This window comes from Euprymna scolopes, chromosome 26 (genome assembly GCF_053919585.1).
Source record: "Euprymna scolopes isolate OS-2025 chromosome 26, ASM5391958v1, whole genome shotgun sequence".
Taxonomy (NCBI): domain Eukaryota; kingdom Metazoa; phylum Mollusca; class Cephalopoda; order Sepiida; family Sepiolidae; genus Euprymna; species Euprymna scolopes.
Genome location: NC_136507.1, coordinates 12222304 through 12235432, shown reverse-complemented (window position 1 = coordinate 12235432; position 13129 = coordinate 12222304). Strand labels below are relative to the sequence as shown.

Sequence of the window (13129 nt, the reverse complement as noted above, 5' to 3'; positions counted from 1 at the left end):
GCAGGCTTGGCAATATTCTCAATGTAATAATAGTATGTTATATACGGAAGGGAACAGACCACAGCAATTAAAGAAAAACGTAAATAGGATTAAAAATAATTATTATTAGGAAAAGGCAAGGATCGAACCCAGTATTCAAAAGTTAAAAGTGAATACATATTGCAATGTAAATTCAGGAATGTCTTTGTTTTGCCAAAAAATGTATTGGGCATATGTGTATGTAACTCCATGTACGAAAACATTCAGGTGGCTGAAGCACGTTTTGATGCAACAAAGAAAGATAATCTACAATATATTTAGAGAGTCAGTTAAGTCAGAGTTGAGTTTGGGAGGTTGGAACAGTTACAGAAGAGAAGTTAGCTGAAACCTTTTTGGAAGCAACCAGAAAGGGAAACAAGAAACTCTAATTCTAAAGAAAATTGAATTCTTGACAAGCATCATCACCAGCTGGTATGGGATAAACACCATCATATTTATAAGTCTTCGTTTGTCATCTTTCAACCTGAAAGGTAATGTGACTTTGTCTATCGTATTTGTAAAAAGAACTTGTATGAAACACCTTTCCAAAGTTTAACTAAATTCCCCTCCTCAAAAAGTGTTAACGGAATCCTTCTTCACTAAATAATGAATTCGTATCTCCTATATGTTATTAATATGAACTGTGTGTAATATATAATATAAATCTCACCTGTCTGTTTAAATGTATGTATGTATGTTTGTTTGTATACCTTCGCCGCTCCGGGTTGGGCGATGGACGCAACAGCAAAGACGTTACGTTTTTTCACGCTCTTTTCCTCCTTTGCAGTACGGATTCTAGCCTGCCTGCCTACTGCCATTTTTTTTTGCTCAACACACCTTCAACAACCGGGCAACGCCGGGAACCCAGGCAAGTCTATTATAAATGTCGTTATCTGTCCCCGTTCGGTGTACTTGTTGTATGTCCCCGATATGCACAACATACCACACAACAAATATCGATAATATTATTAGTTGCGGTGGTAGCATTTGTAGCTGTACTATGTTTAGTGTAGTTAGAATTGTTTAAACTTCCGGTGTGCCAAAGTGACTTCATGCCAAATTATAAGATTTCTCTGTTTAGAGCCTATAAGTTATCAACAGAGACGGATTCTTATATAAATTAGACTGGGCTAATGTTGAGGAGAACTAAAGTTAATTGCATTATTATAGGCGATTAAGGTCTTCCAAAATTAAAAAAAGAAATATCTGTCTTTTCATAAATATATTCTCGCCGGGGTAAAACACAAAACAGATAATCATAAGTCCACTTTTTTTTTTTAATTCTACATTTTATTTGAATCAAAAACGTTTTAATTATTGAAATCATTCATAATTGTGTCATGTTAGAGGCTATACAGTTTTCTCCCTTCCTTCAGAATAAATAGAATAATAATAATGATGATAACAATAACAATAATAATAGTAGTAGTAATTGTAGTAGTATTAATTGTAGTAGTATTAGTATTTGCAGTAGTAGATACCTTTGGTATTGTAGATTTCTCGAGTACTAACCGAGTTGGGTATATCTAGGATTTATTAGTCAAGCCCTAGATGACCAACATACTCAACTTGGTCAGAGAATACGAACTAACAATCAACTGTCTCCTATGCAGCGATTTTCAAAGAACTGTAGATAGCGTTTTAGAAGTCATAGTAGAATTTTTTTTAGAATTTTTTTTTTTTTTGTAATTTTTAAAATCCCATTGCTTTCAATTTTAGGGGTATCTCTTCTCTTTTTTTTTTCGATCCTTTGATTTCTTTGTATTGTTTTTGTTTGTTTTTACTATTCTTTGGTTGTATCCGTGTATTACTTGGGATGCTGTGTTTTCAGATAAAAAGGACACATGCTTGTCCTTTTCAAATCGTCTTTTTCTCCATTTTTTCTTTTTAATCGTTTATTTTTCGTCTCTGTATTTTTTTCGTTCGTTTTTTTTTTTTAAATCAGATATGAAATATTTATAAATAATAATATTTTTGCATATATTTCTTTGTAAAATTATTATTACTATAAAAAGGAAAATGTAAAAAAAAAATAGAAGAAGAATTTTGTGGGATATTTGGTTAGGGATAATAAAAAAACAAAAAAAGCAAACATAAATTTCAGATTGTTTTGTGTTTTCGTTTGTTATTTTTTTTTTAATATATAAAAAAAAAAGATTTTAAAAAATGTAATAGTTTCGTTTTTTAAAGGGTTCGGGGTCATCATCTGATCAAAAATCTATTTTTTTTTTATTATCGCAAAGCAGAATTTTTAAAATGAAAAAAAAATTGTATAAACATATTCCCGCATCCATTCGCACACGCAACGCGTCAAACATCAAACAAAAATAGTAAAAAAAAGAATAGAAATAAACATTGAAAAAAATAAAGTAGAATTAGTTGCACTAGTTGTCGTGGTAGTGGTTGTAGCAGTAGTATAATTAGTGTGGTTAGTATTATTAAAAGTGGTATCAGTAGCAATTATAAAAAATTAAATAATCAATCTAATAATTTTACAAAAAAAATAAGGCTATCATTGTTTATAATAATATTATTATCTATGGCATTAATGAGTAGAATTTGAAAATTTTAATAGGAGTTTGAATAAAATAGTATACAATAATATAGCTAATAATAATATTAATAATAATAATAATAATAAAAATAAAATAATATTAATGATAACATTATTATTTATAAGCATATTAATCAAAGTCAATAATAAATTATTACACTGCTAACAATAATAACAACGGTACAAATAATAATAATAATAATAATAATAATAATAATAATAATAATAATAATAATAAATTATTTATAGCATCAAATAATCATTAACAATAATTTTAACAATAATACTTATTAGGCTTACAATTAAATAATAAGATTAAAATATTAATTTTCACATTAATAATAATTATAATAAAACTCTTAACAATAGTAATAAACATAACAGTAATATTAATATAAATAATACTGATAATAATACTGATAATTATAATATTAATAACTATATAAAATATTCGAAATAATATTAACAAAAATATTATAACTAAATACTTATAAATATATAATAAATTATAATATAAATATCATTAGGTATATCAGTAATACTCTTAATAATAATTATAATTAACATAATAATAATTATAATATTAATCATAATAATAATCTTTTAGCTTCTAATAATAATAATAATAATAATAATAATAATAATAATAATAATAATACCAACAACAACAAAAGCAACACTTTGAACAATAAATAATCTCCGTATTTTGTTGTTTTTGGTTAAATATTAAATTACTTTCTCGATGTAATGATAACATAATCACAGCTTTTTTATTGTATCCATATTGAAAAGAATCGTAGGTTTTAACAATGATAAATAATTTCAATACTAATCGATTAAACTCTAATGATAACAATATGAATGTTTCTAATAATAACAATATATATATAATAAAGGGTACATATTGAAATTAATAAGAATTGTTTTGTATCTTTTATAAGAGTTTTTTTTTTAATGAAATGAAATAAAAATCTATGGCTTAAGAAAGACGATACCGCAAGGCCTCGTGGCACGCAATTATATTGTTTCTTTGTTTTCGGTTTGAATGAATTAAAACGTACAAAAAACTAAAATACATGTACGAAATTAATCCAAGGAAGAAGGTCGCTGATTGACAAATTTGGGCATTTATCAGTGGAAAACATTTTTCTTTCTTTTTTTTGTTGTTGTTATTGTTTTAAGTTTCGTTTAATGCGTTTCTGGACAGAGAAAGATTGAGAAAGAAGAGGCTATTTGTTCGTATCTTTGCGTAAAATTGTGAATTTTTTTTTTGAGTTTTAATTTGCATTTTAACCTGAATGAAGAATAAATAAAGAGTTTCAACGTGTCTTTATTTTTCTTCGCCATAACAAAAAACTATAACAGTAACTCGTATTTCTTAAATGAAAACAAAAACTTAACGAAATCAAACAAAAAGAAAACAAAACAATAAAAATTTAAAAAAGTAAACAGGAAGAAGAGAAGGGTGAGAGGAAAAAGAGTGGTGATTATTATTATATTTGTAATTTATTTTCTGCTATCTAAGTTCCATGTATATATATATATTTATATATACATATATGTGCCCATGCACATACAAATATATATGTATATATGCATGTATTTTGGTTATTATGACTGTTATATTATTATAATATATAATATCGTCGGCTAAATTTCTATAATACTAAGAATATTGCATAAAGATTTTATCCCTGAAAAGTTGGGACACCTAAAATGATATTTCATAAAAGGCAATTACGTAATATTTATAATAATAGTAACGATAATGAGAATAATGCAGAAAAAAATAATATTAATATTAATAACGATAAAGATAATATTAATAATAAATTTAAAATGAAAACATTACTAATTTAAATATATTGCTTATAATAAACATAATATAAATAAATAAAAAATTATAAAATGTGTTTTATTAATAATAAAACACTAATCAACAAAAGATTAGAATACTAATAAATAATAATCATAAAGATTAAATAATAAAGTCTAATAATAATAGTCAGTGTTTGTAATCATAATATGGATAATAATAATATTAATAATAATAAAAAAAAACAATCGATGGTGATAATAAGCAATGATGACACGGGTAATGACATAAATAATAATGTTTGATAATAATTTGCAATAAGTTATGAGAAATCAATAATAATAATAATAATAATAATAATAATAATAATAATAATAATTTACATTTGCAAGAGCAGCGTTAAACAATTAAACATCAGCAGCGGTAATTATGGAGTTTACGCTCCATGTGGTAGCTGTGGTAATGTTAGCAATGATAGAGGTGGCAGTAGTTTTTGCTAGTAGTAATAATATTAATAATACTAGTACAAAGACTTAAATATGTATAAATATATATTGAGTTATTAGGAAGGTAATGGTATAGTTTTAGCGTTTGGTGGTCGTAAAACTAGAGTGACTGGCTTCTTTCCTCTCATTGGTCCAAGAAACAGTCAAAAGTGAAAGTGAAAATAGGACTCATGGTTGTCCGCGTTGCCTTAGACACCATGCATGCCACGCATTCACCCCTCTTGAGGCTGTACTCGGACGATGAGCAATTTTATCAATGGACGGCGAATCAGATGTAAAAGAATGTTACTTAACGTGGGCAGTACTGTTGGAAGGTGTTAGTACTAGTAAGAACGTAAGCATGTCATTTTAAAAGCACTAATGTTTTGTTGGGTTATAAAAGGCTGGTTTCAGTGCGTGATTATGAGTGAATTATTTTCTCGTTGCCCGATGTAGTCTTTTACAATACTTAGATCTTCTTTTTAGTTATTAATTACTTATATATAAATATATATATATATATATATATATATATATATATTATACAGATAATTTATATATAATTAAAAATACATACTAAAAACGGAAAAAGTCAAATTCTAACGGTATGTTTTCCACACACAATTCCTTTTAGACAGCGCTTTATAACAATAATAAATAATAAAGTTAAGTAAAATGAATTATTTAACATTTTTAAATATATATGCATATCAATATGCGTATCGAGATATATATATATATATATATATATATATATATATATATATATACATTGACACACATAAACATATTTTCACATTCTCCATATAAACTATAGTATATCATCTCTATGCATTTCTGCCAATATAAACATATAAATGAATATATGTATTATATATATTTATTTATCTACATTTATATATATATATATATACACACACGCATATATATATATATATATATATATATATATATATATATATATACAGAGGAAATCATTTGAGTAAACAGTTATAGATGTATAGAAACAAGTGTTAAAAGTTACTCATGCTTACACGAACACGTATGAAATCCATATAGAACTTCATATGTATCTATACTTATATTTGATCAGCAAAAATTTGATACACAGCTTCATCAATTAGATTACCTAGTTATGAAACTGCACACATGTATACATAAACATGTTAATAGTTTCTAAGCACTGTAATAAGAATTAAGTCTATTGTTACCAGAAAGTAATATACTTACTTTATATTATGCATGTCTTTATGTGAACGTTACTGAGATCCTATTTATATATTTTTGTGTGTATGTTTATATACATACGTGCTTTCACATACACACACATATATATATATATACATATATATATATATATTTATACATGAATTTACATATATATGCGTATATATACATATACATATATAATAACATTTACATACATATATATATACATATATTATACATATATATACATATATGCATGCATCATATATATATATATTTATACATAAATATACATATATATATATACATATATATACATATACATATATGCATACATCCATATATATATTTATACATAAATGTATATATATATATACATATATATACATATACATATATGCATACATCCATATATATATTTATACATAAACGTACATATATATACATATATATACATATACATATATGCATACATCCATATATATATTTATACATAAATGTACATATATATACATATACGTATATGCATACATCTATATATATATTTATACATAAATGTACATATATATATACATATATATACATATATAATACATATATCAATACATATACCTATATATATATATATATATATACCTATGTATACATATAGCTCTATGTATATATATATATATATATATATATATATATAATTTGCTATATAATTATATAATTATCAAATGTTCTTATGTGGACCTTATTAGAACAATGAAATAATCCGCACTGAATCAAACCAACCAAAACCCAAGTTATTAGTTTATGAGTTTATAAACATGTATACACACACACACACACACATATATATATATGCATATATATATATGCATGCATGTACTTGTATAAATTTGTATACATGTATGTATATAAGAATAGATATTAAATAAAGAAAATTTAATAGTTATTAATGTACATGTACATATTTATTGATAATATACATATATATAGGAGCATATATAAGACACTTATATGCGTATGCACATGTAAATGTATTAATGTGTTTAAATTTTACTGTGTGTGTGTGTAACTTTCGTCGCCGCTGATAAACAAATGCCTTTCGTCACTGATTTGTTTCATATCGATGGCTGTAAACTAGTGTTAACAAGTTGATTCCGCCCACTTCATATGCACTTTGTTTTTGTAGAGGTTTCAGATGTTATTTTCTGCCTTGGTCTGTCGGGTTGACGTGAATGTCCATTCTGTGATATTCATCGCCATCATTCAGTTCATGTCATCTTTACGATTATTATTTTCATCCTCATCATAAATAAAAGTATTCGGTCTTTTTGTTTATTATCGTTGAAAGTACCTTACAACTTATGTTATTACGATATTCTTAAATTCAGTGTATTATTACATATCTGCTTTTATGTATTTGTTATTGTATCTCTTATTACACATCTGTTATTCCATTTCCGTAATTACATTGCCTGTCTCATACGTATGTCAATACATAATATTATTATTTGTCTATTATTATGTTTATTAATACATACCTGTTATTTCTATTTGATTATATGCCTGTATTTATATGCCTGTTCATACATACTTGCTATCATATGTCTGTTATTGCATGTTTATTATTATGTATATGTTATTATATTTTTTGCATGTTTATTATCATATATGTTATTGTGTCTGTTTTTACGTTTATTATCATATATGTTATTATATGTCTGTTACTGCAGGTTTATTATTATTATTATTATTATATTTGTTATTATGTTTGTTATTGAATGTTTATTAATATATATCTGATATTATATGTCTGTTATTGGATTTTTATTATTATATATGTCCTTATATGTCTGTATATGCATGTTTGTTATTATTATTATTATTATTATTATTATTATTATTATCATTATATCTGCTCTTATATATTTGTTATTGTACGTTTATTATTATCATTATATATTTGCTATTGTATGTCTGTTATCCTGTATATCATTATATGTGTGTCATTAAACGTTTCTTATTTCATGCCTGTTATTATCTGTTTTATATATGTCGGTCCATACCCTGTTATTATTTTCTTTAATCATATCTTATTATTACATATTTTCAACTTTTTTCATATTTGTAAAATAGCGTTACTCTAACTTTATTCTCATTCATATCGTTATTTTTCTTATGAAATTACATGTTATTATTTCTTTGTTTTTATTATTAATAATATTATTTTTTCAGTCTAAATAAGTGCACATTCAAGAACTAATTGAATAAGAAAAACTTTTATTTTTTTGAGGATGTGAACATTGCATAAATCCAAATGTTATTGTTTTACTGTCACATAAAAAATGATTAAAAAATTATCTTTATCCGTTTTTATTTCTTTTACCTCTTTGTTATTGGTTATTCAACTTTTTTCCTTCATTTTCTTTCTTTTACAAAATATCAGATTTCTTTCTTTCTCATTTTCTTCCAAACTTAGGATTTCGGTCTTCATTTAATTCATTCTTTATTTCGGTCATTACATACAGTATTCAAGTTGTATTTTATTTGGCATGACTAATTTCGCTTTCAAGAGGGATAAGAAAAAGTGAATTTGGAAATTATTATCATCATTATTTTTGTACATTAATTCCATTGAATGCATATCAAGTTTATGTTAAATATTCATAAATTAATATGAATGTTTTTTCTATGTGTGATTACTAATTTTTTTTACCGCATAAAAATCATAATGATGTTGTTTTTTAATTACAATATTTTTGCAAAAAAATATTGTCACTTTTACTTTAATGAATATAATTATAATTATTACTACTATCCATTCCGGTGTCCGATACCAATTCAACTCTACATCATAAAACATCTCCGCGTTCTTTATCACTTGACCACCTGCTTCAGTTCTCAAGAATTGTTACCTCTTCTCTGTGGTGTAATACTTGACCACTGTCGACGTCATCATCATCATCATCATCATCATCATCATCATTGCAATTATTATCATCATTATTATCATTATTATTGTTATTACCGTTATTATTGTTGTTAATGTTGTTGTTGCTTGACCATGATAGAACATAAAAATGTAATTTAAATAAAAATGTAATTTTTAAAAAAAGATTATGAAAAATATTTAACCAAACGTTTTTTTTTTTTGCTTTTTTTTAAAAGTTTTTTTTGTTTTGGTCCGAATGAAATTTAAAACATATGTATACATAAACCAACTTTGTTTTAAAAATTAAGATAAGGGTATAATTATAAAATAATAATGACAAAAAAAAAAACAACAAAAAAAAACGAAACATAAAAAAACAGAACACAAAACATTAAAAAATAAAAATAAAAGTAAGTTAATATTGCATCCGGGAATTTCAGGTCATTTTCTTTTATATTTTCTTTAGCAACACTAAAAACAAAAAATACTTTTATTTCCAAAATCATAGAAAAAAAGTAAAACTGTATATATATATATATATATATATATATATATATGTACATATATATATACATATATATGTATATAAATATATATATATACATATATATATATATGATACTTTAATATGTATAAATCCTTACAAGTTTCGGTTTTTCTTTTTTTCATTTTTTCATTTACTTTTGGTAAAATCTTAGAAAAAGAATTGAAACAAAAAAGATCAAATAAAATTGAAACAAAAACGGAACGAAAAATAAAAACAAATTAAATATTGCACTTTCTTTTTTTTTGTAGAAAGAAATCGAAACTTTGAATTTATTTTTTGTTGTAATGATAATACATTTAATGATTAAATTGAAATAAAAAAGGAATTTATAAAAGAAAATAATTATATCGTCAAATATCGAGATAATGATTTTCTTCGGAAAAATGGGTTACTTATTTCTAAAAAAAAACAAATAAAAACTAGAAACATCTTGGCTAAATACATATATATATGTATATATATACGGGTATCTCTATATACATGCATGTACATGTATATATGCATATATATATATATTTATATATAAAGAATTTACAGATCTACGTGTGTGTATATATATATATAAGTATAAGTATATATATATGTGCATAAACTGGTTTGTTTAAAACATCCTTTCTTCCTTTCTTTCTCTCTTTCCTTCTTTCGTTCTTCTTCATCTTTTTAACTTTCACTTTCCTTTTTTTCTTTCTTCCCACCTTTCTCACTGTATTCATTTTCACTAGTTTTTATTGTTTTTCTTTTTTAGAAAATTGTTTTATTTTTGTTTTGTTTTGAGGTTTTTATTATTTAATAATAAGATTCATTTATTTTTTAATCAGTTTCACGTTTGTCTGTCCACAGCTATTCGTAGTAACGGTAGTATTAGTAATATAAGGAATAGGTTTAGTGTTAATATTATTTGTAGTATTAGTAGTATTGGTTGTGTGCTTTGTAGCCGTAGTAGTTATTGTATGACTTCGGTGGCAACGTTCTTTTTTTATTTCGTTTGCTTCGCGGCATTTGGATTGGCGTTTTGTCTGCAGAGTTCTTCCTGTTACGATAACTCTAGGGTCACTCTCTACAGGCCACAGTAGACGTAGAAGCCGCGAATGTTGCTTCAGTTGAAGGAATTTGATTAGCTGCCTGACGGCTAGTCAAACATTACTGTTATCATCACTAATGGGGTTGGCATGCCGGAAAAGGGGTTTATTGCGGTAGTGGTTCCACAATTGAAGGACCAACTCTGACACGAGGACATCGTTGGCGTTTTTACCAACGAGTCGTAACACAAATATCCCATCATGCCTCAAATACTGGTCGGCAAATTTCACTGCCATTTTCTTGTCTAGTTCAGTCTTGTAGCATTCGTTAACTCTCAGGAACTTTTTCAAATATCTTATACGGTGCTGACGAAAGACCATTGCATAAAACCATATGAGGAAATTACCGGCACTAAACGTTGAGACGAACACTAACCAAAACCAGATAAAAATAAAGATCTTTTCGTTGAAAAGATTGATCGGTAGTACACACTGGACTGTGTATTTATGCACGTTTTGCATTTGTCGAATCTCAAAGTCACACATTGTAACACGAGGAAACCGTGGTGATTCTGTCCAGTCGTCGCCATTCGCAAGGTGACTGAGTACTTCGAATCCATAAAGATTGTAGTTTGTGCCTAAAAATTCATTAAGGATGAACAATTGCCCAACGGCATTTCCCATGTAAAAAATCTTGATAACCATGTAAATAATAAAGAGGTAATTTCCGTAGCGTTTTCCCCACACAATGCAACAGTACTTAGAGAGAGTCTGACGCATGCGTATGAGACATCCCGACCGGTACTCTCTTGCGTTTTCAAGCCAACGGTCCATATAACGGACGATGTGTTTTATAGTTCTTTCCCTGTCTTCTGGCGCGACGAACTGTGTATCAGCTGCTAGAGTAACGATTTTATCCAGGTTGACACCTCCGGAAGCACCGAGAATCCTCCATAAAATACAGGGGACTTTGAATAGTAAGGCCTGGAACAGTAAAATCATGGGAACCCATTGGTAGTATCCGATTTCTTTCTGCTGTTTACCTTCTCGGTGTAAAGGTATTCGTTCCTCAAAAGGTACGTAGTACGTGTTTGAAATCCAACACACATTGTTGGCGTAATCTCTGTGTCCGGACGTGAACTGTGCCGGGCACCAGCAGTGAATCGGCTCACCAACATACTGCTTGGTGCTCACAACAATGGTGAAGATGATAAATATTATAGTAGTATAAAGGTGGTTCAACCGGTCAATCCAGTCATCATCGTATCGCCCTTTCAAGCGAGCATAAGTTGCAAAACTTCCCAACACACTGTCCAGCCTGAAAAAAACAACAAAAAAAGAAAACGTTAATTGGTCAATTAATGAATTAAATTAACTGATTAAACTAAAATTTAAAAACCAAACAATTAAACAACAAATAATAAGCAAATACGATGTGCTATAGATACATTTCCAGATTTGTTAGGGACAGACATTTAAAATTGTCGTAGACTCTTTAGAATTCATTATGTTATAGCCATATATCTTGTCACAATTGCTGACCAATTTTTTATGATTTCAAATGAACAGCTACAGTAGGAATTGGAATACACCTTACTAAAGTCTTATTATCACAGCTTATTTGTCTCAAAGATGCTCAAAGAAAATCACAGATTATATGACCAAGATAGGCATCAAGACAGTTCCTCACCCCTTATTGTCCCGATCTTGCTTTTTGTGAATTTTGGTTATTCCCTAAGCTCAAGGAAAACCTTAGATGCTGTTATTATGAGAAAATTGAGGAGATGAAAGAGGCTGTAATTAGGGTCATTGATACAATCACACAAGAAGACTTACATGGGGCGTTCTAGAAGTTGTTGGAATGGTACAAGTGCGTTGCAGCCAGAGGAGATTACTTCAAAGGGGAGTAGAGTTTCATGTGTGTACTATTATCAAAAGTAGATATACGAAAAAAGTCTGGAAACTTTTTGAAAGCCCCTTGTATTTTACTTGATGCCTAATGGGGGTTCATCTGGTAGGCCATGTGGACGCGATCGATCAAGGTAATTTGGGTCGAAATTGCTTTATTTTTATGGAAATCGATCTAGGCAAGGCATAAAATCACTTGATATAAAGAGCTAACAAGAATAAAAGACGATTTTTGCAAAGACCGACCAGGATTATGTAGCATAGTTTTGAAAAGAAAAAGTCTGCAGGCAGAATTAAAACAGGATTAAAAGAAGAGTTTCTGAGAGTATAAACTGACATTTTATGATTTCGTTATGCGTGACTGTTTCGTTTTCCTTTATTTTCATAAATCCTCCAGGATTTAGTTACCATGAGACTACGAATACTCAGGTGTTCAACTAGGGAGTTTTAGTGAAACAAGGCTTCTAGAATCTCCAAATGCACGTTTTGGTTCAGTCCAGTGCCAAAGATAAATCGAGCAGACATATACGATGCTTTGTTTAGAATGTGATACAATAAATCAAACATTGAATAACGAAAATGATCAAATTGTCAAACATCTATGTCATTGAATATATATATATATATATATATATATATATATATATATA

General features: G+C 27.2%; 1 protein-coding gene across 7 annotated transcripts in view; it reads right to left on the bottom strand.

Annotated features, from left to right (window-relative positions):
* Positions 1 to 1286: 1286 nt before the first annotated feature.
* The window catches only part of LOC145247917 (innexin unc-9-like), a 601649-nt gene continuing 589806 nt past the window's right edge, over positions 1287 to 13129 (bottom strand). For all 7 annotated transcript variants that reach the window (XM_080109554.1, XM_080109553.1, XM_080109548.1 and 4 more), the window contains exon 2: positions 1287 to 11889. In XM_080109554.1, coding sequence (XP_079965680.1) covers positions 10686 to 11889 — 1204 coding nt within the window. In that variant the 3' untranslated portion in view covers positions 1287 to 10685. The remainder of the gene's footprint in view (positions 11890 to 13129) is intronic.